This window comes from Panthera pardus, unplaced genomic scaffold (assembly GCF_024362965.1).
Source record: "Panthera pardus isolate Hobbes unplaced genomic scaffold, ASM2436296v1 HiC_scaffold_3, whole genome shotgun sequence".
In the NCBI taxonomy this organism is placed as follows: domain Eukaryota; kingdom Metazoa; phylum Chordata; class Mammalia; order Carnivora; family Felidae; genus Panthera; species Panthera pardus.
Window position 1 is genome coordinate 45,793,195 of NW_026526876.1, and position 27,306 is coordinate 45,820,500.

The following is a 27,306-nucleotide window of genomic DNA, read 5'->3' on the forward strand; positions in this document are numbered from 1 at the left end:
TAGAAACTTAACCAAGGTCATAGGGATAGGAAAGGCAGAGTCAGGATCTGAATACAGATAATGACTCCTTTTCACGATCCCTCACAATCCTGCTGAAAAAGTCCTAAGAAAGTTAAATTCCCCCAAAGCAAATGTTTATAATGTGGTGACAAACATATTTGAAGACAAGCAATATATAAATATGGGACATTATCAACATTTAACGTTACTTCTGTGAGTCTGAAACTGTGACTAAAATACTAGCACATACGTTCGTATAGGTTGGAATTGAGACCTGGTCAAAATCTCAGCATTCCTTCCAAGGCTTTTTCTCATTTGGAACTTTTCTTCGCCTGAAAGAATAAAGTAAATGCATCTTTTTTACTGAATTTTTACCAACCCAAATTACTGTTTTCATTCTCTAGAATTTCCCTTGGTCTGGTTCAGAATGAGAAATAATCTGGATAAACAAAGTACTTCCTAATTGGGTTTGGATTGAGTGCTATAGGAGAGGTTTTTGCTCTGAAAGTTTATTTTCCTTGCTCAGAGGGAGTAACTATATTCTGACACTCAAAATACAATCAAGCCATTTACTGGCCTTTCAGTTATAACAGCACAGTTATTTCTGGAGACAAATGTTGTTTTGTCTTTTCAGGAAGGCAAACTGACCTGGTTCCTGTCAACAGACACCAGGGGGCGTTGAAACCAAGAACTGTTTGTTCACTAAAGATTCCAAATAGAAAAGACCATTAGCTGGGCATTCCCAGAGTGCTGAGCCTCTTGGCCATCATACTCCACTTAAAGAATGGGGGTGGGGGGCTTGAGTACTAAGGAGCTAATTCAACTATCTTCCGTTCTTTTTTTTAAGTTTATTTATTTTGAGAGAGAGAGAGAGAGAGAGACAGAGACAGAGACAGAGACAGAGACAGTGTGAGTGAGGGAGGGGCAGAGAGAGAGAGACAGACAGAAAATCCCAAGCAGGCACGGCACTGACAGCACGGAGCAGCCCAACATGGGGCGTGAACTCATGAAACTGTGAGATCATGCCCTGAGCTGAAACCAAGAGTCAGATGCCTAACTGGCTGAGCCACCCAGGTGCACCTCTTCTGTTCTTCTTGATATCAAGTATCCAAAGTTACTCCCCACCAGTTCTCAGGTTAGATACTATGCAGACCTCTGGGCAGACAGGGCCACTATTCATTATTCTTCCCACCAGTGTACTGCTTTGTTTATAGAGAAGGGGACAGGCAGAGCAGCCTGCCCTCTCGGCAAATGCTCATGATCCCAAGACCATTTCTTAGAGCAAGTAGTATGGTGGACGATGGGGAAGCTCACCAAAACAGTGTCACCTTTAGCAGGTACCAAGGAGGTCTGAAACGTCAGTAGAGAAGCATGAGGGCTCTTCTTCCTGTGACCCTCTTTCAAATACCTAGGAGGCATAAAGCCCTAGAAAGCATTAAGGAATTCCTAATAAGCACCATTACAGCTGGAAAAAAACTTAAGAGATTTTGCAGTCTGACCCTCTCCTTTACTTTATACAAAGAGAGAATGGAGCCCTGGGGTGAAATGATCATGCATGAAAAAAAAAAATCAGTGGCAAAACTGTGCTTGGAACCTGGCATGTGTCCGATTTTTACCTGTGGCATCGCCTGGTGTGGAAGGGGTATATGTCAGAGCCCTAGTGGAAAAGGAGGAAGAGAAGGGTGAAAGCAGGACATGAGTGGAAATCAGAGGTTTCTTCATGTACTTCAGATGTCTGTATCAAAGTAGCCCTGGATTTCTGACCTACCTGCCCCACAACTTCTCTATCCCACTCAGCCTTCTTCTAAACAGAAGTGAAATGGCTATGTGCAGGTCAGGCTCACACAGAAAGTAACTGCGGGCAGAGGCCACATGAAAGAAGTGGGTGACCCAAGATCCAGGTCTGGAGACTTTTAATACACGTTGTCCTGAGAATTTAACTGTTCATCTAAAAGCCTACTGCTTCTTAAGATGCTGTCAACTGTGACAGGGGCATGAATCAGGTTAGAGATAGAAACCAGAGTATATAGCAGGAGGAAGGCAGTAAGTTCAGAATCCAAGCCCACCTTGTCTGGGTTCAGAATGTTGAGACATGACTGAAAATAGCTACATGGCTCAATAGATAGGTAACTCTGACTTTAAAATAGACAGTTGTAGGGATGTCTGGGTGGCTCAGTCGGTTGAATGACTGACTTCGGCTCAGGTCATGATCTCACGGCTTGTGAGTTCAAGCCCCACGTCAGGCTCTGTGTTAACAGCCCAGAGCCTGGAGCTGCTTCTGATTCTGTGTCTCCCTCTCTCTCCATCCCTCCCCCACTCATGCTCTGTCTCTGTCTCAGGAATAAATAAACATTAAAAACAATTTTTTTTAAATAGACAGTTGTAGGGGCACCTGGGTGGCTCAGTGGGTTAAGCATCCGACTCTTCATTTCGACTCAGGTCACGATCTCACAGTTCATGGGTTCAGGCCCCACGCTGGGCTCTGTGCTGACAGTATGGAGCCTGCTTGGAATTCTCTCTCTCTCCCTTGTTCTCTGCCCCCCCCCACTTGTGCTCTCTCTCTCCCTCTCTCCAAATAAATGAACTTTAAAATAGACAGTTGTATACCTTAAAAGAGTAAAAGTACACAGTTTTTTAAATGTCTGTATCAGAATCAGTGGTTGACTTCTATCTTATCTTGTGCCACACCCAGGTTGCTGATTCAAGGTTAACTTCCCATGTAATGGAAAGCAGTTGCTGAGTTATACAGAACCCAAGGCCTCCCGAGGGAAGGATGTTATGTTGACTATGCACTATTGGCTGTTATTAACTCTTTGCCAAGATTCTAAGCAAGCAAAGGAAAATGACAGTCAAACTCTGCCTCTTAGGGTGAAGGACATGAAAAGCTAGTTCTAGTTTTTGTTATATCAATAACCAGTTGTACAGCCTGGGTCAATCCCTCAGGTCAGCTCAGTGAATATAACCAAGCACCTGCTATGTGCCACAAAGGGGCCAGAAATCTAATGAAAGGCTGGGAAGGCGGGGGAAAGCAGCAGCAACCACTAAACATATGCTATAAGGATGCAAGGGGAAGTACAGAAAACATGATATGCGGATGTTATGAGGCTGGTGAGGAGCAGGAGATTCATTCTAATGAGGAGAAATCACAAAGCCTAGGTTTCCTGATCTGTAAAATCAAAGGCCTGGAGGAGGTTATCTCTAAGGACTGTTCCAGCTTTAAAGATCTGTCATCCAACAGAAAGTAAAGGCAAGTGAAAAGGAATCTGCCTTAAGAGCTTATTACCAGAACCTCGAGGTTGGGCAAATGCATCTCGTATTCCTTCAAAGTCTTCTTCTATAGGACTTGAAGTCTACAAAAGAATAAAAGAGCAAAGAAAGAAGGGTCACTGGAGGCCATCATATCATCAAAAGTAGAGGGAGAACTTCTTGATGTTCGTAAACCTTGAAAATCTTCCTAAGGTTCCTGCATCTTTTATAGAAAAAGAATAAACCTGCTTCGAAGACATTAAGTGCTCATTTGTACTTTATGTCCCTTCTCAACAAGCCCTCCCCAGCCCCCACTGTGAGGAAGAACTGTGTGACTTTTCCCTTCTTTATATTATCCCCTCCACTCCCCCAACCTTCCCACAAAGATGTTTTGATTCCTAGGACTTTTATCAGAAAAGCTAGAAAGTTGGAAAAATGGCCCAGACTGCAAAGCTACTTTCTGGGGGGTGAGAAGTCAGAACACTGGTTCCTTTGAGAGGTGACAGTGACTGGGAAGAAGCCCACAGGGGTCTTCTGGAGGACCCATAATGTTCTGCTTCTTGATCTGGGTGGTTACATGAATGTGTTCAAGTCTGGGAAAGTCAATAGGCTGTACACTTAAGAGCTGTGTACTTTCCTCTATGTTACACTTTATACGTATATGTATACATAATATGTGTATATGTACTGTATATCTTTTTATTAAAGATTTTCTTAACATGCCAGTCTGCTCACATTAAAAGCCAGAATAGCTGAAGGATTAACAATAGAAAACTGTTATCAGAAGTGCAGAAGAGTGGAAGTGATGCTTTTGTTGCATCACTGAATTCCTGCTAGTCAAATATTGTGTTTGAGATCTACAATCCTCCCTTTCCTCTATCCCACCTTCCATAGTGGTAAAAGGTCCAAAAAATGGTAGGTCAGTAGAAGGTGAGGTAGAAATTATATAAATAAATAAATAACTAAACAAACAAATACGTAAGAAAATGTAAGGAGCTTCATTTTATAAATGAAAATACTCTGTACAAATAGATGTTTGCAAAAGTTGGGCAGGTTCCCAAGAAAGCCCCATGCACTGCACAGCTCCACATTCATGCTGAGCCCTGGCCTCTAATTCTGGCTCTCTTGCCACTAAAGCTTGGCAGGCCAGGGCGAATTCCCTACATCTGTGGATCACCACTTCTTCACACAGAGGAATAACAGCAGGCCTTCTTCTCTTCCCCACAGGAAGGATATGTGAATTAGGTAACATGAAGAAAAGTGTTTTTAAAAAAAGTACAAAGTGATGTACAAATACAGGAACCACAGTTTTGGGAGAAACTGCATATGACTTTCCATTCTCACAAATCTTATTTTTCAGATGTCTTTTCAAAACACATGAAAACACTAAGTCGAAATTAGACGCTTTTATGTGTAAGCTATTTTTCTCAATAAAAATAATTTAAAAGAAATAAGGCAATAGAGAAAGCTGAAAAGTACTTTACCCTAAACTGTGGTTTTTACCTCTAGAGCTAAGTTTTCTTGAGCAGTTGAAGAATGAAAATATTCATAGTCTGGAGTTAAAAATTCATCTGTTACATCCTCAGAAGACTCTGGTGAACAAGTTGATTGCATGGACTGATCCTATTAATAATGTAGGAAATCACTTTTAGGTCGGTGTTCATTGTAAACAAATCCCTTTATAGTTGGATGCAGTGTTAATAACGGGGTTATCTAAAATCACTTGGGCCGCCCCCCCCAACCTGTTTGCACCACCTGCCTCTGCCTTCCTTCCCCACAGCAAGCTGTGAACCCTTGCAGCAAGTGAGGCAAATGAAAATCCTGGGACTCATCATCCTCATCTGTACAATGGAGGCGGAGGGAGTTAGGTGACCTTTATGCTCTGAAATTCTAAGAAGAAAGGCCCTAGACAACTCAAGCTGGCACTGAGTTTGAACACCCACAGACGCAGTCCATGTGTTGGCATCGTCTTCCAGATGAGGGAGCTGAGGCCGCTCAAAAATAAGGAGTCCCCTGGGCACTACAGTTTAAAAGTGAAGGAGTATGATGTTAAAAATAGCAATGCAATCTCGATAATAAAAATAAAACTTGAAGATTCAAAAGTAACAGCTATTTCTTCACCATCTCCATTCCACCCCTTCCTTTTCTGCTTATTTCTCCATGTTCAGGCCCTGATCACCACATGCACAGGCAACTAACTAGCTTCTTTCCACACCTTCAATGATCCCTTTGCAGAGGTTTTATGATTTATTTCCTTGGATGCTGCTTTTGCCACATGCTTCCTCTTCCTGCACACTTGGCAGCTGCTCCCCTTCACCTCTTGTATCAAATTGAAACTTCTCAGACAAGCCTGGCCTCACATACCTTCCCCGTTTCCCTGACAGACCTGCTTCTCCAGCCAAGCCAGTATGCTTAACATGGCCTATCCTTCCAGCCCCCATGTGAGAAAAAGAATAAACTGTCCTAAATTGTCCTGTGGGTGGTTTGTGTGCCGTGATTAAATATAATAGTATGTTCTTTGAAAGATCTCAAATGTTATCACAATTGTATTTTTATATTATTTCATTTTCAGTTGCTGTTTATATTCTTTAAGTGACTGTGTCCTCCTATCACAACGATAACACACTCTGGTTCCTTAGTCTGGCTGGACTGTGGCCCAATTACATACCTCAAGGATGTGTTAAACCCCTGACGCAGGGCTGCAGCCTCAATGCACAGATCCTGCTGAGGTGCAGTTGCCAGGCAGAAACACATTCCTTCTACTGAGAGCTGAATTTGGGTCTCAGAGGACACTCTAGGTGAAGAAGGCCCTCTCATCACAACCCTGGCCTTGCTCTTCCTACTCCAATTGGACCTCAGTCACCTGCTGGGCCATGAGCTTTGATACCTGACCTCACACTGTGATTCCAGAGTTGGTCTCATCATCTACGCAGCTAGAAAGAAAGCTCAAGAGTTTCCAGAATCTGACACTTGTCTGTGTTCCACCCAAGCCCCAAGATACACAATGCTTTGAGTTGAACTGACTCAAACAGTATTTAGGCAGAGAGAAAATACTTTTCCATTCATGTGAAGCACATACTCCAACAAAAAAGAACTACTATAGATATTATTTCAATGTCATAATATATAACAACAACTCAGTTCTACTTTATTAGGTCCTTGGGTTCAACCTGGCTCTGCAGGCCATATTACTTACACTGTAAGATTTCTCAATGACCACAGATGCGTCAGAACTTGCTTGAAAGACTTCACTATGCTCTGGATACACATTTTTGCTGGGAGACAGGTGCCTGATACCTAATGATTATAACACAACCAGGGCCATAGTCATTCCATGATATTCAGATGGCATGGAAGGGAAGAGGAGTGGCAGGAGAGAAGAGATCTGTGAATATTCTGCCAAGGATGGCCATGTCCCATATGTCAGGTTCAGTCCAGAAAGTGGAGACTGTAAGTTTGGCCTGGCCCCGACACGTGGTCCTGTATCATCAATCCTTTGGCCCACCCATTCAAGGGGGATGGTTGATAAGGAACAGATTCTAAATACTAAAAGACCTCAAGCCAGTAGGTTTTCTACCTAACATAAATGAAAATTTTAGATGTACCTTTCTTTGATTTGTAAACAACTGTGAAATAATATTCCATGCCCTGATTGCATGCAAATTACCAGGTAGAAATGCATAGCCTTCAGTTTTAACCTGCAAATCTACAAAGTGATGACAGTCAATGCCATTTGTCTCTAGATTCCTCTAGCACAGAATCTCTAGGAGCCAGTGAAGTTTTTCTGGCTGAAAATGCAAAGAAATGGGCAGTAGGGAATGGCCATCTACTACTGTACTCAGGTAAAAAAAAAAAAAAAAAAAGGTTCAACTCCTTGCCAGGTTAGAGCTAACAACAGGGTCATGGTATACAGATTATTTTTCTCCCTTTGAGCAAATGGTCTGCTCCAGTAACAGAAAAACTCACGAATTTCTGGATTTTCTTTACCTACAGGAAGGACAATGGAATCAAAAGGGTATGCTGTTTTCCCCTGGAATTCAGGGATCCCAGATATATGGGAAAGGGGAGAAGACCAAGCAAAGGAAATATTCCAGGATGCTTACTTATATTTGAGAGCTAATAACTTGATAGAGCTCAACCATCCCAATTCCTCCAACTGCACTTACTGTTGAAGCTTTGAGGTCCAGGCTGTTTGCCATGCTGGTCACTGTCACAGTCACTGTTACCCATTTTGTTACATTTGCCATTTTCTCTTGACTCATCATTTTCCCTGGGATACTCTACAGTGCACTGCCAACCCACTTTCTCAGGGTCCCCAAGCGGGGGCTGCAGCAGGGAATCAGGCTCATCTTTAACTTCATCCTCTAAAGCCGCACTACTCTGAGGATGCCATGGTGGTACCGCCAGCTGCCCGGTGGCTGCTCTCTCTGCCATTTCTTTCACCTCCACTGGACAGAGAAAAAGTAGAAAACAGAACTGTGAACATTGGAGACAAAAGCTTTTGCTTCTTGAAGAGCTACAAAATACTTTTAAAGTTCATATTATCACAGTAATTGCCTTTGTAGAACTGCATCATCCTTAGCTTGCCCTTTTTGGTTCGAAGGGGAGGAGAGAAAAGAAGTGATAACACGGAAGGACAGAATTTCAGTTAATTTCTGAATTCTGGAGTAGAAGGTAGCAGAAAACTTGTAGACAGACCTTCCTGCTATGAAGATTTTACAAGAAAATAACATCTGCAGCCTGTAGAAACTAGTGGAAAGGATTCTATTTGAGTTTGTCTAGCCTCTCCGGACTATGCTGAGTTCATATTTTGGGAGTGTGTATATATGTGTGTGCTTATGTGCATGTGTCTTCATTCTAAATGTTCTATACTTTTGCTAATGTCATTTAACATTAGTATTAAAATACATAGACATCGTACCCTTTTAAAGATAAAACTGATACGAAAGGAAAATGCCCACAAGGTATATCCAAGTGACACTGAATGTTCTTTAATAATGAATGTTATATATTAAATTTCTATATCGTGTACTGTTTTTGCTATAGTTGTTATGTAATATCCATCAGTATACATACATATGTATATATATTAGTATTATAATCATCAGTATTATATACTGATATATATAGTATATACTATATATATATAGTGATATATATATATAGTATGTGTGTATATATATATATATATATATATATATATATATATATATATATAATGGAAATATTCCTATAAAGTCTAGAAATGAAAAAAGTTTTTTCCAGAAAAAAAAACACTGAACAAAACAGTATACACAGTGGTGGACTTGATAATCTCTTTTCTTTGGACTAATAACACAAAATATGTTCATTTAAACAATGTTAAAAGACATAGGTTATCTTTCCTGACTAGATGGTAAAAAAAGAAAGAAGAAAGAAAAAAGCATTTCCCTTCTGTAATTTGTAGCCAGAAAGGCCTTGCTTTTATTTTTTTAATGTATTTTTTTAAGTTTATTTACTTTGAGAGAGAGAGAAAGAGAGAGAGAGGGAGAGAAAGGGAAAGAAAGAGTCCTAAGAAGTCAGCATGGAGCCTGACAGGGCTTGAACTCACAAGCCGTGAGATCATGACCTAAGCCCAAATCAAGAGTCAGACACTTAACCAACAGAGCCACCCAGGCACCCCAGAAAGCCTTGCTTTTAAACTGGAATGATCCAACAGTAGAAAAGAATGTGGGAGGCTGGTGCAATACTGGCTGTGTACTTAGAGATAACAAGCAGGTTAGAAATATACTTTAAATTTCATTTTGCCCAACAGAACTTAGGATGTTTTACTCACATTTCCATTTTAAGTGTACCTCTCCATCATCTTCGTTATTTCTTAACTTTGTATGACAGATTTCAGAAGACACAGATTCCACACTGATCCTAAATTAAATAAAGGGGGGGGGGGGACAGGGTAGACACAAATATAGTAGTTTGCTCAAGTTCCTGACACAACCCTGAGCCCTGCAGCTCCAGCCCACCCGGACCATCCTTTACTCTCAGAGCCATTCCTGGGGTTGCACTGACTCCTGCCTGCCACCAGAGAGTGTCAGACTCCCCAGCGTTCCGACAGCAAGACTCCTTACCTAGTAGAGGCCTGGCCAGGGCTGGATGACACCAGAGGTCCCTTCAGGTGGCTTGGCACAGGGAAAACTACACTATTAAGCTGAGTCAACTTGGTTCGGGCACTAGACTCTTTAGACCTTCCCTGGCTAGGAAATGAAAGGACTGGGCTAGAAGACCTCTGAGGTTTTTTTCAGTTTCCAAATTCAGATTTCATGATTCTAAAAGTACTCTTGAAAATTTTTCAGAGGTAGAAGAAACCCCACAATTGAAACACAGTTTCAGTAGACAGACTTCTAGTCCCTGAGCTATTGCAGAGCCCCCGACCCCAACAATGCCACAGAACACAGGTGATGTTCAGTAACTGTTCCTATCCTTTGTTCAGAATTCTTTTATAACAGGCCCACCTGCATATCAGTGATAGCACAATAACTAACAATTGTAAGCACGGTCTTAAGGCACCAGGGAACCTGAAGAACATTCACAGATCTTCAGCTTAGTTTCACTGAGCTCCAGACCCTACCCACCACTAACTAGCTGCCTGCCTTTGGCACACTTTAATCTCTCTGTACAAAGGTTTCCTCATCTGAAAAACAAGGGAATCTCTTTTCCTCTACATATCCATGATTATATATGTATCTTATCATCTATTAAACTAACGCTTTGAAAATGTGTGACTTGTGGCATATATATGAATTCCTTGTTATCCTGAATGCCCTACTTCCCTGCTGGACCAGAAAGCAGAGAGACTGAATTAGAAAGGTCAAATCTGATTGGCTTCTTTAAAGAGCAATCTGACAGCAGCTATCAAGTTATCTTTAAAATGTTTAAACCCTTCACCTAGTAACTCTACTTCTGGCAATCCATCAAGGACATAATTCCAAAGTGCAGAAACAGTTGCACTGACAAGTCACTGTGGCCCTATTCAAAATGGACAAAAAAATAACACAACCTAAAATTCAACAATGGGGGAAATCCAACAATTATGAGTTCACAGAAGGTTTTCCAATAATGTGAGATAATGCTCTTGTTCTAATGTAAGGGGAAAAAATCAGCATATAAAAGTACCTATATATGTTTACACGTCATTATAATTTTATATCTAAAAAAGATATAAAAAGACTAGGTGGATTGGCAGCAAAATGTCAAACTTTTCTTTGGTCTGTTTTTTTGTTTTTTGGGGGGAACACGGTGAATAGGGGCTTTGATTTACCACCTAATGCCTATACTGTCACCGCATCTGCTTCTCTCAATGATGTGAGCTCTAACCCCTTTGGTGCCAGTTAGTTGGTTCTCCAGTAATTCTCTTTGTAAAGGTAACATACACTGAACTAAGTCTGGGTATTCTCCTTGATACTCCCTTAGTGAACACATTTACCAACATGAAAGGAACAGCAAACTCTTGTTGCTAGTCTCAGTCAACACTGGAAAAGAAACAAAAAGTTACTTCTTTCCAGAACTGACTTCAAAACCATGGATTAAAATCATTTAACCACAGAAAAGAAAAACTGAAATTGATGGACTAGTCTATCTTGAAACACACTTATTGGCCCTTTAATAATCGCCCCTATGCAAAATAAAATGTTTTACATAAGTTCTTAAAAACTCACTGTACACATATGCTCTCCTTCCTGTGATATGTGCTGAAGCCAATTCATTTCATTGATTTGGCTGGAAATCAGAAGCTGCATGGTTAACAGTTGTATTGTTCAACCCTGCTCCGACGTCAGGGATGTTTATTTTGAACAACCCTGGTTTCCAAACAGTTTGGTTTCTGGAGCACTGGCAAATGGGGTACCTGGCATCTCTTTTTATAAGAAAAACAATTTTGGTAGCTTTGGAAAGGCAAGGTGCTTTGCTTTTGATAAATGATGAATTCTGATTAACCTGCAGGTCCTTTACCTTTGATGTTTTCTCCTACAAGTTCCCGTTACACAGCTCCTTCCACTCATTCAAAGGAGAAAACCTGCCAAGATCTGTTTCTGTGTTACTGTTTTTCATCACTCACAGTCTCTTTGTGACAAGACACATGAAGATCATTAAGTGGTTTTGGGGTCACATGAGAGTCTAAGAACAAAATGTTAACCCACCTGCTGGTATTTGGGCTCCTGTTTCTTTCCAAACGGTGCTTGGCTCCTTGAGAGGGCTGCGATTGTTCACTTGTGCCCTGTTTTCCAGGTCCACTAAAAGTTGGCAGCTTAAAAAGAGTAGACATGTTTCAGTGCTTTGATGAAGGAATTCCTCTTCTCTTCACTCTCACATTCTATTTTTCAAGCCATTCTTGCTAAATGTGCAGAAATAATTGAACCTACTAAGATGATTTCCCTTTTCATGTTTCATACCTAATAACTCATATATTGCGTGGAGGTCTTTTACATAGAGAAGCTGGCCCCCAACAACCCAATCCAGACTGGGAGCAAGTGAAGAATAAGCAGACAAAACAGACATCAAAAATCCCAAAACTTTCCCCTATATTATTATTGAGGCAGCAATCTTTGTGGCAGGAAACCGGGGCCCTGGGTTCTAGTCAAACCCTTACTCAGAATAACCTAAGAAAGTCTTGTGCTTCAGTTTCCTCATCCATAAAACTGGGATGTAGTATCTATCTGAGTCCACCAGTGAGGATGCTATGAAAATAAAGCACACTAAAATAAAAGCTACAATACTTGGAAATAGAAGTAAATTAAATCACAGGCGCCTGTATGGCTCAGTCAGTTGAGTGTCCGACTCTTGATTTCAGCTCAGGTCATGATCCCAGGGTCGTGAGATCCAGCCCTGCCTCAGGCTCCACATGGAGCCTGCTTAAGATTCTCTGTGTCTGTCTCTCCCTCTGCCCTTCTCCCCCACTCATGTTCTCTATCTAAAAAAAAAAAAAAAAAAAAGTAAATTAAACACTGTATATTTTATCCCAAAGAGAGAATTTTGGATCTGCTCATTCCAAGTTTAACAAACTTAGTTCATTGTACTTCCTAACCTTCGGCAAATTGAGACAACAAATGTGGTATTTTGGGATGACATCAAGATGCCTAAAAGTGAGAGGATGCGCAAAAATGATCATAAGCTCCCTAAAGTATGAGCTCCAGAGGACTCTGTGTGAGGGAGAAGATTCCTTAGCAGGGGCTAAGGGCAACAACTTTATCATGGAGCATCAAGTAACAGATGTTCTGAAAAATGTCATGGTCACCAAGGAAAGATTAGAATATATTCAAAATAGGTATTTAGGATAATGGTAAGTTTGTAATGTTTTCATTTAGGATGATTAAAAATTTAAGAACTGATAAATTAATGGATTTCAATTAACTGAAAAATCCATTTAGATGGAAATGCCTTATTCCGTGATTATGCTAGAAAAGCAGGGTAAATTTTTTAAAGAAAAATTCAATATGGTACAATTGTTTTATCCATAGTCATATGTATTAGTAGATGGTTTTCAATGAGGCTTGCCATGAATTCCTTCCCTTGTTGTCCACACTGCCACAAGATAGCTGGAACCTATTTCCCTCCTCTTGAATCTGGGCTGGCCTTGCGGCTTTGACCAACAGAAAGTAGCAGCAGTAATACTGTCCTAGGGCTGGGACTAGTTTTTAAAGAGGCTTAGCAGTTTCAGCTTTCACTTGGGAAGGCAGCTGCCATGCTGTAGAGAAGCTTGGATGAGATTATTTATTGGATGATGAGAAGCCAAGTGCAGAGAGGGGCCGCTTGGAGGAGGCCAAGGCACCAGGCATGTCAATGAGGCCTTGAACCTTCTTGCCTATCCCAGCCTCCAGCTGAATACAGTCATGAGAGTGATCCCAGCCCATGCCACACAGAGAGAATCACCAGGTAAGCCCTGTCATATTTCTGACCCACAGAATTGTGAGAAATAAATTATTGTTTTAAGCCACGAAGTTTGGGTTTTTGTTGCTGTTATTACATAGTGATAAATAACCAAAACATAACATACAAGGAACCTTTTTATTATTATTATTTGAGAGAGAGAGAGACAGAGAGAGAGAGATGGCTGGCAGGGGAGGTGGATGAGGGAGGGGGGATAGGAGAGAGAAGGAGGGGAAGAGAGGAGAGAGGGAGTGAGAGAGTGAGAGTGAGAGAGAGAGCAAGAAGAGAATCTTAAGTAGGCTCCACACTCAGCATGGAGCCTGACAGAGGGCTCAATCGCATGACCCTGGGATCATGACCTGAGCCAAAACCAACAGTAGGATGCTCAACAAACTGAGCTACCCAGGAGCACCAAGAAAACTTACTTCTAATAGTTTTCTAATAAATTTGAAATTTCAACATAAACAGAAATTAGAGTCTAAGTAAGTTCTTTGTGCCTTCTTTTTATACAAAAAAAAAAAAAAAAGCCAACACTTTTCCAAATGTTTTAAGTGAGGACTGAAGTCTGACATTCAGCAGGGCACAGTGAAAGAACACTAAACTAGGAGTGAAGAAATCTGCCCCTAATCAATTGTGAGCCTTGGCAGTAGTGTAGTAAGGTGGGGGGGGGGGTGGCGAGGGGAGCTGTCTGCCCTGTGCAGGCAATTAAAGGATGTAATACAGGTAGAGAATTTTTAAACTATAATAAAACCCACTAAAAGCTGGCCAGCTTTTTATCACTGCAGGCCAGCAATTCTAAATAATTTCAGTAAAAAGTCCTCCTTCTAAATGAGGCTGACCTCTCCTACCTCAACCCCACCTCTGTAACACCTGGACATTAGGAAGTTTAAGGCACTGAACTTGAGCTTCATACTCTGTAAAATGATGGGGTTGATCCATCTCTAAAATCCTGGTTCAAGAGGCAGCCAGCATTCCATGTGTGAACTTGTTCAGACTCATTCATTTATTCATTCCCTCAGTGACCATTTGCCAAGTACCTACTATGTGCCAGGCACCCTTGCTAGGACACAGAATGAGTAAGACACAGACCCTGTCCTTAAGGAGCTCATGGAAGAGCTACAACCTCACTAAGCCTCAAGCTACACCTGCCAAGCCAGCTCCCATGGTATCTTCTCACCTTCTTTGAGGTGTCTTCTTTGATGACCAGGTCCATCTGTCCCATACTGGGGCTACTCATAGGTAGAGTCTGTGGGTCATGCATCATCATATCCCAGAGTCTAATGCATAGCCTCTGGCTCTATAAATGTTTATTGAATGAGTGAGTAAATGAGTGACTAAACAATTTAGAATGGGGATTAATACCGGCCCAAGATACCATATTTAGTAAGTTGAACCACGTATAATTGTCAATACTTGAATATTTTGACCTATAAGACAGCAATTTCAAATAGTTCAATCTGATGCATGGATTACAAAGAACATGGGCTGTATGTTGGGTTTGGAATGAGAGATGAAGAGTATCTACCTTGGAATTCCATCCTAGAGGCCTTATTTCCCAAAGCCAAGAGGACCCCACTATGAGTTGGTTGTATTTAGGTTAGTCCTTTCACATGGATTAGGGGCTATGCTGAATCATGTTCCAGATCCTGCTCACGCTGCCCTGCCTCCCACTTAGCTGTACCTGATGGCTCTTCTCTGACTGATCCCCAGTGCTTTCTTCAGAGACTTGGATGACAGGTTTCCAGCCACAGTCACTTCTTTTCCTGGACCTTTTGCCAAAATGTCCTCCTTGAAAGTCTCTCACCATGGAAGATCTTGTCAGGGTTTGGCAATTGCCACTGGGGTCCAGCTGCTGGCCTCTCGGCAGCTGCATGACAGGTGGAACATAGGTGGAAGCTGGGGGGCCCAAGGCTGAAGGTGAGTCATAAATGTTTGTAAACTCTCTTGAAGAAGCCCACAAAGACCTGTACTCCTCCTGCCCCTTTTGTATCATCTCAAGTTTATCAATTTTCTGTTCAGTATTCCTCAGCAAATCGGCATTCTGGTACATTAATGTCTGTGAAATCTTCAGATTCAGCACACACTTACTGATGTACTCCTCGGTCATGCACCTATTGCTCCCATTGCCCTTGGCTTCTCTGGCTAGCTCAGGTAGGCTGGGTGAACTAAGAGAACCATTTTGCCAATCCCAGTCCTCAAAGGAGAGCTCTGTGTCAGCTTCTGAAGAGCTCTCGTCCTCATCATAAAAACAGCATGCTTCTCTCTCCATCTTTTCCAACTCTTCTTCCATGGACTTTAGTTCATCTGCTTGGCTTGGTCCAGCTCCCACAACAGATGAATCAGTTCCTGGGGGCTCCTCCTTCGTGTTATCTCCCCTGTCCAGGCAGCCTGAGTAGATTTCATTGATTTCAAAGCTGCAGAGGCTAGCCTGACCTGGGCTGGGCCCCCTGGCGTCCTCTTCCATCACAGAGCAGGCAGGAGAAGCAGCATCTCGGTTCTGAGTCTCCTTGGCCATCAGACCTGGATCTAGGACCTGAGGATCTGGTGTTGCTTTCTCCGTGGGTGAATGAAGCCGACTGCCTGCTGGAAAGAGTGGCAACATGCAACGGATTAAAGTGATCACATGCAGCAACTTAGCAGCCTTAGCATGTTGCTCCAGCGATATGAGAATGGAGAAAGAAACTTTTTAGTTTCCCATTCCCTTCCCAGGTGTGGAAGACTACAAGATACGCTCCCAGAAGGTGAGGGAGTATTTCTAAGAGATGAAAATTCCCATTTTGACATGAGTTGAGGTAGAAAATTGGGGAGGGGTCAAACCCTGGGGAAAATGTTCTAAGCTTAAGTTACAATGTGTTCAAAACATGCCTAACTATCAGGACATGCAAATTACAGGCCCCTGAATCTTAAAAACTAAATTCATAGCTTTCTTTACACACACAGGAGTTTGAATATTCATGTCAGTTAAAGTTATGCTCTTGGCGAGCATCTGATAAAAGTAGCCAAGACACTGCTCGAGAAGCCACTACATAATGGGAAGAATAATTAATTCAAAAAATACCACTAGAGGGGCGCCTGGGTGGCGCAGTCGGTTAAGCGTCCGGCTTCAGCCAGGTCACGATCTCGCGGTCCGTGAGTTCGAGCCCCGCGTCAGGCTCTGGGCTGATGGCTCGGAGCCTGGAGCCTGTTTCCGATTCTGTGTCTCCCTCTCTCTGACCCTCCCCCGTTCATGCTCTGTCTCTCTCTGTCCCAAAAATAAAATAAAAAAATTAAAAAAAAAAAAAATACCACTAGAACTGATCACCCATCACCTCTGGTTGATGGTATACAGCTCCCAGAGAATGGGATGGAGGAGCCAAAGTAATGAAAGCTTGTGGGAGGTCATTCTGGAGGCCTCCAGCCCTGTCCAAAGAGAGGCAGAAAGAATGGTCACTTGGCCTGGATTCCAGCTCTTTAGTAAGTTCTGGAATCCTGAGCAAGCCATAACCTCTCTCAACTTTAGTGTTCTCATCTGGAATATGAGGATATTAACCCAGATGACTGCAAGGTCCTTTTCAGCTCTGCATTCTAAGATTTCGTTTTTTTTTTAACGTTTATTCATTTTTGAGAGACAGAACAGAGCACGAGCGGGGAAGAAGCAGAAAGAGAGGGGGACAGAATCCAAAAGCAGGTTCCAAGCTCTGAGCTGTCAGCACAGAGCCCAATGCGGGGCTCAAACTCACTGACTGCGAGATCATGACCTGAGCTGAAGTCAGACACTCAACCGACTGAGCCACCCAAGTGCCCCTAAGATTTCTAAATGTACGAACAAAGCTATAAAACTATATGAAAAGCTTGGAGGGAAACACCAAAATATTAACAAATTATTTCTAAGTGGCAGAATTAAAATAAGTAATTTTCTTCTTTGTATGATTTCAAGTTTTCTATAATGAACAGATAATAGTTTTAAATATAAAAATCACCATTTTGGGGGATGCCTGGCTGGCTCAGTCAGTTAAGCATCTGACTCTTGATTTTGGCTCAGGTCATAATCTCACAGTTCATAATATTGAGCCCTATGTCGGGCTCTGCCTGCTTGAGATTCTCTCTCTCCCTCTCTCTCAAAATGAAATTAACTTTTTAAAAAATCACCGTTTTTATTTGTGAAGCAATTAAATAAATTCCTAAGAATAATCATACTAGAAATAAACTGGCTGTTACTGCTTCGTTCTGGAGTCAAAAATATTTAACTTAGTAATTTCAAGGATCTTGATTTTTCTTGAAGGCATCAATCTTTTCCCAGTGTAAGTGATGTGTACAGTCTGGAGGAGTTGATTAGTTGTAGCCTGCAACTCTTGGAACCCATTCATGTCAATTAATGCTTAACCTGTGGGTTAAGGCCATACCCGTTTCCTTTAGCTCTTTTATTTCCAAGTTAGGGGTCTCTTTCAAATGTTCTGACATCAGTCCTAGACAAACATTGACATCAGGATGGAGTTCATATCTCTGCATCTTGGGGCTCTCAGTTGGCTGAGTTCTCTGGGCTCCGAGAAAATCCTATAATAAGGGAAATATCATCAAGGACATATTTGCAATTATCTGAATGTCACTAGTATTTTTTAAGCAGGTCTAGGTATCAAATAAACTTCTTCTTCCTGTTGGGTAGACTGACTGTAATCCAAATTGGCTAATTCATTGTTATTACTGATATATATTTTTTTAATTTTAGAGAGAGAGCATGAGCAGGAGTGAAGGGCAGAGGGTGAGATGGGGGGGGGGGGGATCTTAATCTCCGTTCAGCAAGGAGCCAGACATGGGGCTCTATCCCATGACCCTGGGATCATGACCTGAGCCAAATCAAGAGTCAGACGTTCAACCAACTAAGCCACCCAGGCACCCCTAATATTTTTTAAATAATAACAATAGCTTCCAGTCACTGAATAGCATTATGTGCCTACAGGATACCTCTACTATGTGCCAACCTTCTCCAGCCCCCCTCATCAATTTCCTGCTGCCCTAACCAAGTGAAGCAGCTAGCAGCTCCTTTTCTTGGGAGCACAGAAAGGATATGATGAAATGAGGATTTCCAAAACTTCTTTCAACTAGCTTCTTCCTTGTCTCTAACCCCCTATGCCTCTGTGACGAGTAAGCAGAAATAAAGTCCTAACAGCTTCAGAGCTTACCTTTAAGTCGTTCTTCAAAATGTACCGGATATCTTGAAGGTTCATAGTTCGGTCTTTCTGCTTGACCTGGATGCCTGACTTAACAATATCATAATAAGGTTTTGGAAGCCTTACATCAGCTTCTAAATAATTTCCCAAGACTATGGCTTCTTTAATAACTGAGCCATCTAAGCCATTCCAGGGTATGTTATCTGGTAAAGAAAAGGTCACAGGAAAAAGTAACATAAAGAAATCATGTTTTAAAAACAGAAGAAATCATGTAAAATTGGGTAATTGGGGTAACCTTAGTTAAGTCACTCAACCCCTTTAAACATTAATTTCTCTTTATAGAAAAAACTATCTGGATGACCAGTCATAGACAAGAAACCACTTTACCCATTTACCAGGGAAATCCCTGCTACGGAGACAGGAACAAGCACTGTCAGAATTATGTACATGTGGGCTCCCTGCTGGCAGACCTGGAGACCACAGGAAATGTTTCATGGCATCAGGATGGGCAGCTCAATGCACTCCTCTCATGGAAGGTGTGGTTTTGCCTCTCAGACTATAAACACTGCTAAATGAGAGGGAACACTCACCTCCTCAGTGAATGTGGTTTTACTGTGTGTGTGTGTGTGTGTGTGTGTGTGTGTGTGTGTGTGCCCTCTCTTGAAAGATTCCTTCTATCTTCAGATATGTGATCACTTCCTTAGCATTAGGGTCTTGAAGGATTGAATGGCTTCCATATCTGTCAGGTGACACTGCTTATATACACATTGAACTCTAGGTGTGTTTGGTTTCATAGTTTATTTCTCAGAGGCCAGTCTTTTCCCCTCATTCACAAGTTCTTAAAGGGCACCTCACAGAGACCCCTAAGCACTGACAGCAATATTCAGTTTAAAAACTTTGTTTGGATTGGGGCACCCGGGTGGCTTAGTCGATTGAGCGCCTGACTTTGGCTCAGGTCATGATCTCACAGCTCGTGAGTCCAGGCCCATCAGGCTTGCTGCTGTCAGCGTGGAACCGACTTCGGATCCTCTGTCCCCCTTTCTCTCTGCTCCTCCCCTTCTCACGCGCTCTCTTTCTCAAAAATAAATAAACATTGGGACGCCTGGGTGGCGCAGTCGGTTAAGCATCCGACTTCAGCCAGGTCATGATCTCGCGGTCCATGAGTTCGAGCCCCGCATCAGGCTCTGGGCTGATGGCTCGGAGCCTGGAGCCTGTTTCCGATTCTGTGTCTCCCTCTCTCTCTGTCCCTCCCCCGTTCATGCTCTGTCTCTCTCTGTCCCAAAAATAAATAAAAAACGTTGAAAAAAAAATTAAAAAAATAAATAAATAAATAAATAAACATTAAAAAAAAAAACAACTTTGCTTGGATTAAATGCATCACCACTAATAGGAGGATAGGTTGGCTTTGCTGAGTCTCAAAGAACAAGTCAAAACAGATTTCTGGACAATCACCTCATATCTTCTATTAAGTACAAAGAAGTTTCCGTGAAGAAATCTCTTTTTCCTATGTTCTGAATTTTCATAAAAGTAACTCTTGTGAAAAAAAAGAAAAATACCCAACCTAAGAGTAGAGACTCTGGTCATAGTGAATGTGCTCTTGGATCTACCTGTTAAAATCTCCTGTATGATCATAGAAAAGCTGTAGATGTCCGACTTCACTGTGGCTGCCTTCTCTAAGATCACCTCCGGGGCAGCCCAGTTGTACAGCTGGGTTGGGAGGGGCACTCGAGTCAGGTCCCTGTGTACACGTCCATCCTGGCTACAGAAGGAAACACAAGGTCAGGCTCATGTCTTAAAGGATCATCATGACCATCACACAGTACCTCTGTGAAACATCTACCTCTGAAGACTGGCAACCTCCTTGAGCTTCTAGAAACCCAGCTAGACCCTAAGCTAACCCTCGCTGCCTGCTGTTTCAACCTACCTGAGTGGGCCCTGCCCACCCTCCAACCTCATCTGGCTCTCTCTCACTCAAGTCACGGGGGCTCTCTTTGAGTTTCTCCAGCATGCCAAGTACATCACCATTTCAGGTCTTTGCACTGGAAACTGGCTTCTTCTGCATGCCATGCTCTGCCCAGAGATCCTAGCTTGACTGGCTGCTTCTTATAAGAAAGGTATTAGCTTGAAAATTACCTCTTCAGAAAGGCCTTCCCTGACCACCTGTAGTCCTGTTTTATTGGCTTCAGAGCACATATTATCTGAAGTTTTGTTCATTTACTTACTGTTTATTATCTGTCTCCCCTCTGCTAGAGTCAGCTCCATGAGAAGAGGCACCTTATCTGTCTTTTATATCATGTATCTCTAAACTTACATGAGGGCCTCAATGCCTACTTAAGACTCTGTCAAGACCCCCCTCAAGCTCCATTTGCTTTATCAAAGTCCCTTGTGGGACTCCTCCAATTCCTGTGATTGCTTCTCTTCTGAACTCTGCCCTCTTGGGAACAAGTCCTTTCAGTTCATCACTCAAAGGTTCACTGATGTGTTTGAAAAACTCAACTGGGTCCCAACTAGACTCCTTGAGAACTAAGTCATAGCATCCTCAATATCTGCTGAGCCAACAAGAGTCCTCAGGGTGAAGTTAGCGCCCACTTCCATCTACAGGTGTCATGAAAATCTAATGAGACCTTGCATGTGGAGAACACTCTGAGCCATAAAGCACTATGCAAGTAAGTTATTAATATGAATGTTATGGTAGGCATTTGGTAAAGACTGAGGACTGCTAAGTTAAGAATTAAGTTTTTGAGGCACCTGTGTGGCTCAGTCGGTTAAACATCCGACTTCGGCTCAGGTCATGATCTCACAGCTTATGAGTTCAAGCCCTGCATTGGGCTCTGTGCTGACAGCTCAGAGCCTGGAGCCTGCTTCGGATTCTGTGTCTCCGTCTTTCCCTGACCCTTCCCCCACTCATGCTCTGTCCCTCCCCCCACCTCAAAAATAAACATTAAAAAAAATTTTTTTAAAGCAAGTGACCAGAAGTTCTTTGCTGGTCTGGTGAAGGCCAGATTTGAGGATGGGATGGGCTTCTTGGACTTTGAGCAAACCTCCCTAAATAATATTTCTTCCAGCAGAGCTTTTGGTAGATGGCAGTGAGTTCAGGAAATCATGAAATGAAAGCTGGTATTGACTTTTTGGTTGTATTGCTAAATAGTTAGATGTGGCCTAGTATAATGTGAACAGCATACAAGCATGCCAATATCACAGGAAAAGCAATGGAGTGTTTTCCCACCAGAGATATACTCTGAAGACCTAGTATGTTTGGCTCTTCACTTCACAGGCTGATTCTCCAAGGGAAACACTCACTACATTCTCAGACCTCTTAGGCTTGTCTAAGGTTCAGATAAGGGTAAGTCACTTACAACCAGTATTTATAGCCTTTCTCTTTTACTTCCACTCACCTTCTTCTCCTATAATCCTCCTTTCCTCTCTGTTAAAGCTAGTCGTAGGGGGGTGGGGGGTGGCGCTTCTTTTCTGGCTATCATTCTGGGGCAGTTATTTTTCTAAGCTTCAGCTCTGACATCATTAAAATTACATTTGGCTACAGCTATGTGATACCACTTGCAAAGGTCAATCCCAGCTCTAAAGATTCCATTAAGAAGGAGTTGAAGAATAAGAAAAACTGCTCTGTCATTTTCATACCATGAGATGGAGTGTTACCCTTGACAATGACATTCAACAAATAAAATGTTTCCAAAAATAAACGTGGAATTGAAAGCTATTTTGGATTCTTGGATCCCAGCTCATGTTATCAGCTGTCAAAGAAGGATGTGCCGTTGTGGCTGTAACTGCTTGCTGACTGACATTTCTGCCTGAAATTCCATTCTGAGGTCAGCAAACCCAAAAGGAAACACACACCTTCCTACTCAGTTATCTCCCAGCCCCTCATTTGACCAATTTATGAACACCAGCTTCTCAATGCATCTCACATTTTTCACTTCTATTCTGATTCTGTAGTCACCACCACACCCTACACAGTGGCCTCCTAGTTGGGCTTCCTATCCTCAACCTCTGATCCATTCTCTCCTGATAGCCAGGAAACGTCCTCTACCACTTGGTTGTAGCCATAGCTGGGTAACTTCAGACCAGCTCTTCACCTCTCTGGGCCTTGGTTTCCTCATCTGTAAAAGACAAGATTGGGCTGGGGTATCTCCAAAGTTCTAGTTCACTCTAGGATTCACATTTCTACAGAGAGCTCAGGCAGAAGAAACTGTTATACCTCCATGTAAACAACAGATGGTGCTCCATCACCAGCAAATAGATTGTATTCTTTCACAGGCTTCCTGAAAAGCCTTTGTTATGGAAGACAAAAATGTCCAAACGCCTTAGCTTTCACTGCTGCTGAGCACATAGCCAAAGTGACCAATCCCATTCTGAACAATTTCGAGTTTTCCCATCATCTACACTCATCTGTTCACTTAACCAACAAATACCGAGGACTTACTACATGACAGGCCCTGAGCTGAAAATGAACATGCACCCTTCCTGCCCTCTCAAAGGTCACCATCTGGTGGGACAGACACATAGCTGTAGAGGAAAGGAATATGCTAAGTACTCAGGGACCAGAACTTCAGTACAGGCTTCACGGGTGTGGTGAGAGACTGTGCCTGAGGAAAATTTAAAGGATAAACAGGCAAGTTATTCACTGAGAGGTGGCCTATACTGAAAGAGGCTTTGGAGGGCCAAGCAGGGAATGGGAAGTGAGAAGGTTGGCACTGTGGGTAGAGCCTCACGTTGGAAGGCTTCCACACCCTGCAAAGTGCCTGGACTTAAATCATGTAGGCAATGGGGAGACACTGAAAGGTTTTCACTGGAACTGAGAATGGACTTGATCCAAGGCTGTGCAGCTCAACTGGGGACAGCTGTCTGGCCTCTACCAGTTCTCATGTGGACAAGTACTACAGTTACACCCTAACTGCTTTCCTGCCTCTCTCCTGTCTCCTCTCAGCCCCTTCTTCACATGTAGGAACGAGAAGGATCTTAGCCTGTCAATCATCCATGACACCATCCGCTAAATAAATAAATAAATAAATAAATAAATAAATAAAGCCCTTCAAGCATCCCAATGTTCTCAGGATAAAATAAAAACTCTCCACCAAGGTCCACAGAGCCAAACACAACCAATTCCCCCCTTAAAGGACTAAGGGCATGCGTGGTTTGGGAAGCAAGACTTTCTGTTTCATTCATTCAAAAAACATATGCGGAGTGCCCACCACATGAAGGCCTGCTCTAGGCATTTGAGATACAGCAATGGATAAAATGGAAATCCCTGGAGCACCTGGGTGGCTCAGCGGGTTAAACTTCTGACTTCCGTTCAGGTCATGATCTCCTAGTTCGTGGGTCTGAGCCCTGCATTGGTTTCTGTACTGACAGTTTGAAGCCTGGAGCCTGCTTCAGGTTCTGTGTCTCCCTTTCTCTCTCTGCCCCTCCCCTGCTCATGCTCTCTCTGTCTGTCTCAAAAATAAACAAAACATTTAAAGAAAAAAACGGAAATCCCTGCCCTCATAGAGCTTTTCACATAGTGAGAAAAACATTAGAGGGTATGCAAGAAGGAATGACCAGCAGAGAGCCTCCGAAACAAAGCTTCAGTGATTGGTGGGTTGGTGGGGGCAAGGATAAGCCAACATAGGCAGGTCTGATCATGAGCTCTGCCCAGTGGCTCAAGCTTCACAGCAGAGCAGAACCAACAACGGGCTGAGGCTCAGAAGGCAGAAGGCAGCACAGAAGCACAGAGGAGATCCTCTGCCTTCCAGAACCTAGGGGCAGGAGATGGCACATGCCCCCAACTCTCTGGAGGACTTTGACTCTTGCCAACAAGGAAATGAATGCCATCCACCAACCCTGAATGAGGGTGTTGGTTTGTCTCCACCTACCTCACTGTGTTTAGGCCCTTGAAGGCAGGGAATGGCCTTAGTGCCCACCTAGCCAAGCACCTGGCCCAGGAGTAGGAGGTGTGACCAATTGTGAGGCTCATCAGCACCCATCACCTTCTCTCTCCTTCCAAGATGCACAGCTATGGCACATTTCCCAGCCTCTCTGCAGTGCAGAGGTGACTGCAAAGTGGGAAGCCATGACTTAGCCAATTCAGACTGGACCTTAAACACCATGTGCCCCTCCATGTTCTCTCTTCACTGACCAGCAATGCAGAGGACACAGTGGGGGACTGAGACTTGGGGACAACTGAACCATGGATGGGAGGAACCTAGAACCCAATGGGTGCCCCAATACACACACTAGACTGCAATGTGAGTGAGAAACACACCTTGGTTTATTAAGCCACTTAAAATTTTGAGTTGAATAGTTAGGGCATTTACACATATTGGCTAATATGGGCTCCTTGCTTGTTAAATGTGCATTAAAATGATAATGTCCTGAGCAGAAGTAACTTCCCTAAAGTCCCTCTAACGTTGGCAGACAGGTCAAGGCATTTGGGAAACCTCTTTCCCCAAAAATGAAGAGTTCAGCCCACCAATGAGGAAGAGTCCTGTCCAGATCAGATTCTTTCTCTAGAGCACCCACCTTTCCATCATGTACTCCAGGTTGGTCAGCCTTGCTTCCCCAGTGGAGACAATGTGGATGGCGTAGGAGCTGAGGGAGCGGTGGATAAACCCCCGGGAATGCAAGTATCTCAGGGCGTCAGAGATCTGGAGCAGCAGATGCACAATCACCTCCATGTGGAGCACGGGGAACTGGGACCGCTAGAAGCAAGGGATAAAACAGCAAGGAACAATGCTGGGCTCTGGACACTACAGAATGCTTTGCAGTTTCCAAAGTCTTTTCAACTGATCCTCACAGCTACCTAGGGTCCTCATTTTATAAACGGGGACCCAAAAGCTGAAGGTTAAATGACTGGCTTAAGGTCCCACTGACCCTGGCCCTCTGGCTCCAAGCCTAGACTCCTTTCTCTGAACTGAGCTGTTTCACACCACAAAAACTGAAGAGACAGTTCTGAAAGCCTGGTATGTACATCCAGGGTGGGCTCACCACCACCACCAATGAGCCTGCCCTGCACCCATCTAAGCCTGTGCTGCTGAGAACTTGGAAGCTTAAAGGACCAGTCCAGCCCCTGCCCTGGGCAGATGACTGATCCTAAGGGGAAAGAAATTCACTCACACCAATGTAGCTGACTGATCAAAGTCATACTGGTCTCTCCTCAGAGAAATGGCATTCTTTTTTTTAAAAAAATTATTGAAATATGATTGACATATAATGTTATATTAATTTCAGGTGTACAACACAATATTTCAACAGTTCTATACGTTACATAATGCTCACCATGGTAAGTTTAGTCACCATACATTACTACGACATTGACTATATTCCCTATGCTATACCTTTCATCTCCATGACGTATTTTGGCTTGTTTTTGTTTTTGCTTTTTTGAGAGAGGGTGCAAGTGAGCGAGGAGCAGATAGGGAGGGTAAGAGAGAGAATCCCACAAGGGGTGAAGAGGGAAGGAGGGGGGGGGGAGATAAGCGGGGCTCACCTGAAGCGGGGCTTGAGCTCACAAAACCGTGAGATCATGATCTGAGCCAAAGTCCAATGTTTAACTGACTGAGCCACCCAGGTGCCTCTCCATGATTTGTTTTGTAACTGTTAAGTTTGTACCTCTTAATCCTCTTCACCTATTTTTCCCACCCCCTACCCTCTACCCCTCTGGCAACCACTAGTTTGTATTTATGAGTCTATTTCTGTTTGGTTGGTTGGTTGTTTAGTTTCCACACACAAGTGAAATGATATGACATTTGTCTTAGTCTGACTTATTTCACTTAGCAGAATATCCTCTCTAGGTCCATCCACATTGTTGAAAATGGCAAGATCTCAATCTTTTTATGGCTGAGTAATATTCCATGGGTGAAACATATTTCATATTATCATAATTTCACGTTATATATATGTATATTTACCATATATATTGTATATACATATATACACACATTATACACATATCATATAGATATATACATATATCTCACCTCTTCTTTATCCATTTATCTATTTGTCGACACTTAAGTTGTTTCCATATCTTGGCTATTATAAATAATGCTTAGGGGTGCATATATCTTTTTGAATTGGTATTTTCATTTTCTTTTCATAAATACCTAGTAGTGGAATTGCTATATCATATAGTAGTTCTATTTTTAATTATTTGAGAAACCTCCATGCTATTTTCAACAGTGGTTGCACCAATTTACATGCCTATCAACAGTGCAAAATGGTTCCTTTTTCTTTTTTCAAAAAAATTTCTTAATGTTTATTCATTTTTGAGAGAGACAGAGTATGTGCGGGGGAGGGGCAAAGAGAGAAAGACACAGAATCTGAAGCAGGCTTCAGGCTCTGAGCTATCAGCACAGAGCTTAATGTGGGGCTCGAATTCATGACCTGCAAGATTATGACCTGAGCCGAAGTCGGATGCTTAACCAACTGAACCACTCAGGCACCCCAAAGGGTTCCTTTTTCTCTACATCCTCACCAACACTTATTATATCTTGTCTTTCTGATACTAGCCATTCTGACAGGTATGAGGTGATATTGTGGTTTTGATTTGCATTTTCCTGATGTTTGGTGATACTGAACATCTTTTCATGTGTGTTTGCTAACTGTATGTCTCCTCTAGAAAAATGTCTATTCGAGTCCTCTACCCATTTTAATCTGATCATTTGGCCTCCCTCTTTTTCTTTTTCTTTTTTTTTTTTTTTTTGGTATTTAGTTGCAATATATCATTTGCAAATATCTTCTTCCATTTATAGTCAATTGGCTTTTTGTTCTACTGATGGTTTCCCTGGCTGTGCAAAAGCTTTTTATTTCAGTGTGGTCCCAATAGTTTATTTTTGTTTGTGTTTCCCTTGCCTGAGGAGATATATCCATAAATTTGTTGCTAAAGCCCATATCCAAGAGATTACTGCCTATGATTTCTTTTAATACTTTGATGGTTTCAGGTCTCACGTTTAGATCTTCAATCCATTTTGAGCTTATTTTTGTGTATGGTCTAACAAAGTGGTCCAATTTCATTCTTTTG

The 27,306-nt window shown here is 42.5% G+C and overlaps 1 protein-coding gene across 6 annotated transcripts in view; it reads right to left on the reverse strand.

Moving 5' to 3' along the window:
* TEX14 (testis expressed 14, intercellular bridge forming factor) overlaps nt 1-27,306 on the reverse strand; it is a 121,135-nt gene that overhangs the window by 20,299 nt on the left and 73,530 nt on the right. For 5 of the 6 annotated variants that reach the window (XR_008418609.1, XM_053892434.1, XM_053892435.1 and 2 more), the window contains 12 exons: nt 24,807-24,985; nt 19,901-20,052; nt 18,306-18,496; nt 17,529-17,679; nt 14,828-15,729; nt 11,421-11,527; nt 9,062-9,150; nt 7,413-7,694; nt 6,443-6,543; nt 4,750-4,869; nt 3,284-3,350; nt 251-332 (listed from right to left, as the gene is read on the reverse strand). Coding sequence is in view for 5 of the 6 variants with exons in the window: in XM_053892434.1 (XP_053748409.1) it covers nt 251-332; nt 3,284-3,350; nt 4,750-4,869; nt 6,443-6,543; nt 7,413-7,694; nt 9,062-9,150; nt 11,421-11,527; nt 14,828-15,729; nt 17,529-17,679; nt 18,306-18,496; nt 19,901-20,052; nt 24,807-24,985 (2,423 nt within the window). In the remaining variant the exon portion in view is untranslated. The remainder of the gene's footprint in view (nt 1-250; nt 333-3,283; nt 3,351-4,749; nt 4,870-6,442; nt 6,544-7,412; nt 7,695-9,061; nt 9,151-11,420; nt 11,528-14,827; nt 15,730-17,528; nt 17,680-18,305; nt 18,497-19,900; nt 20,053-24,806; nt 24,986-27,306) is intronic. The other variant, XM_053892432.1, reaches the window with a different exon arrangement.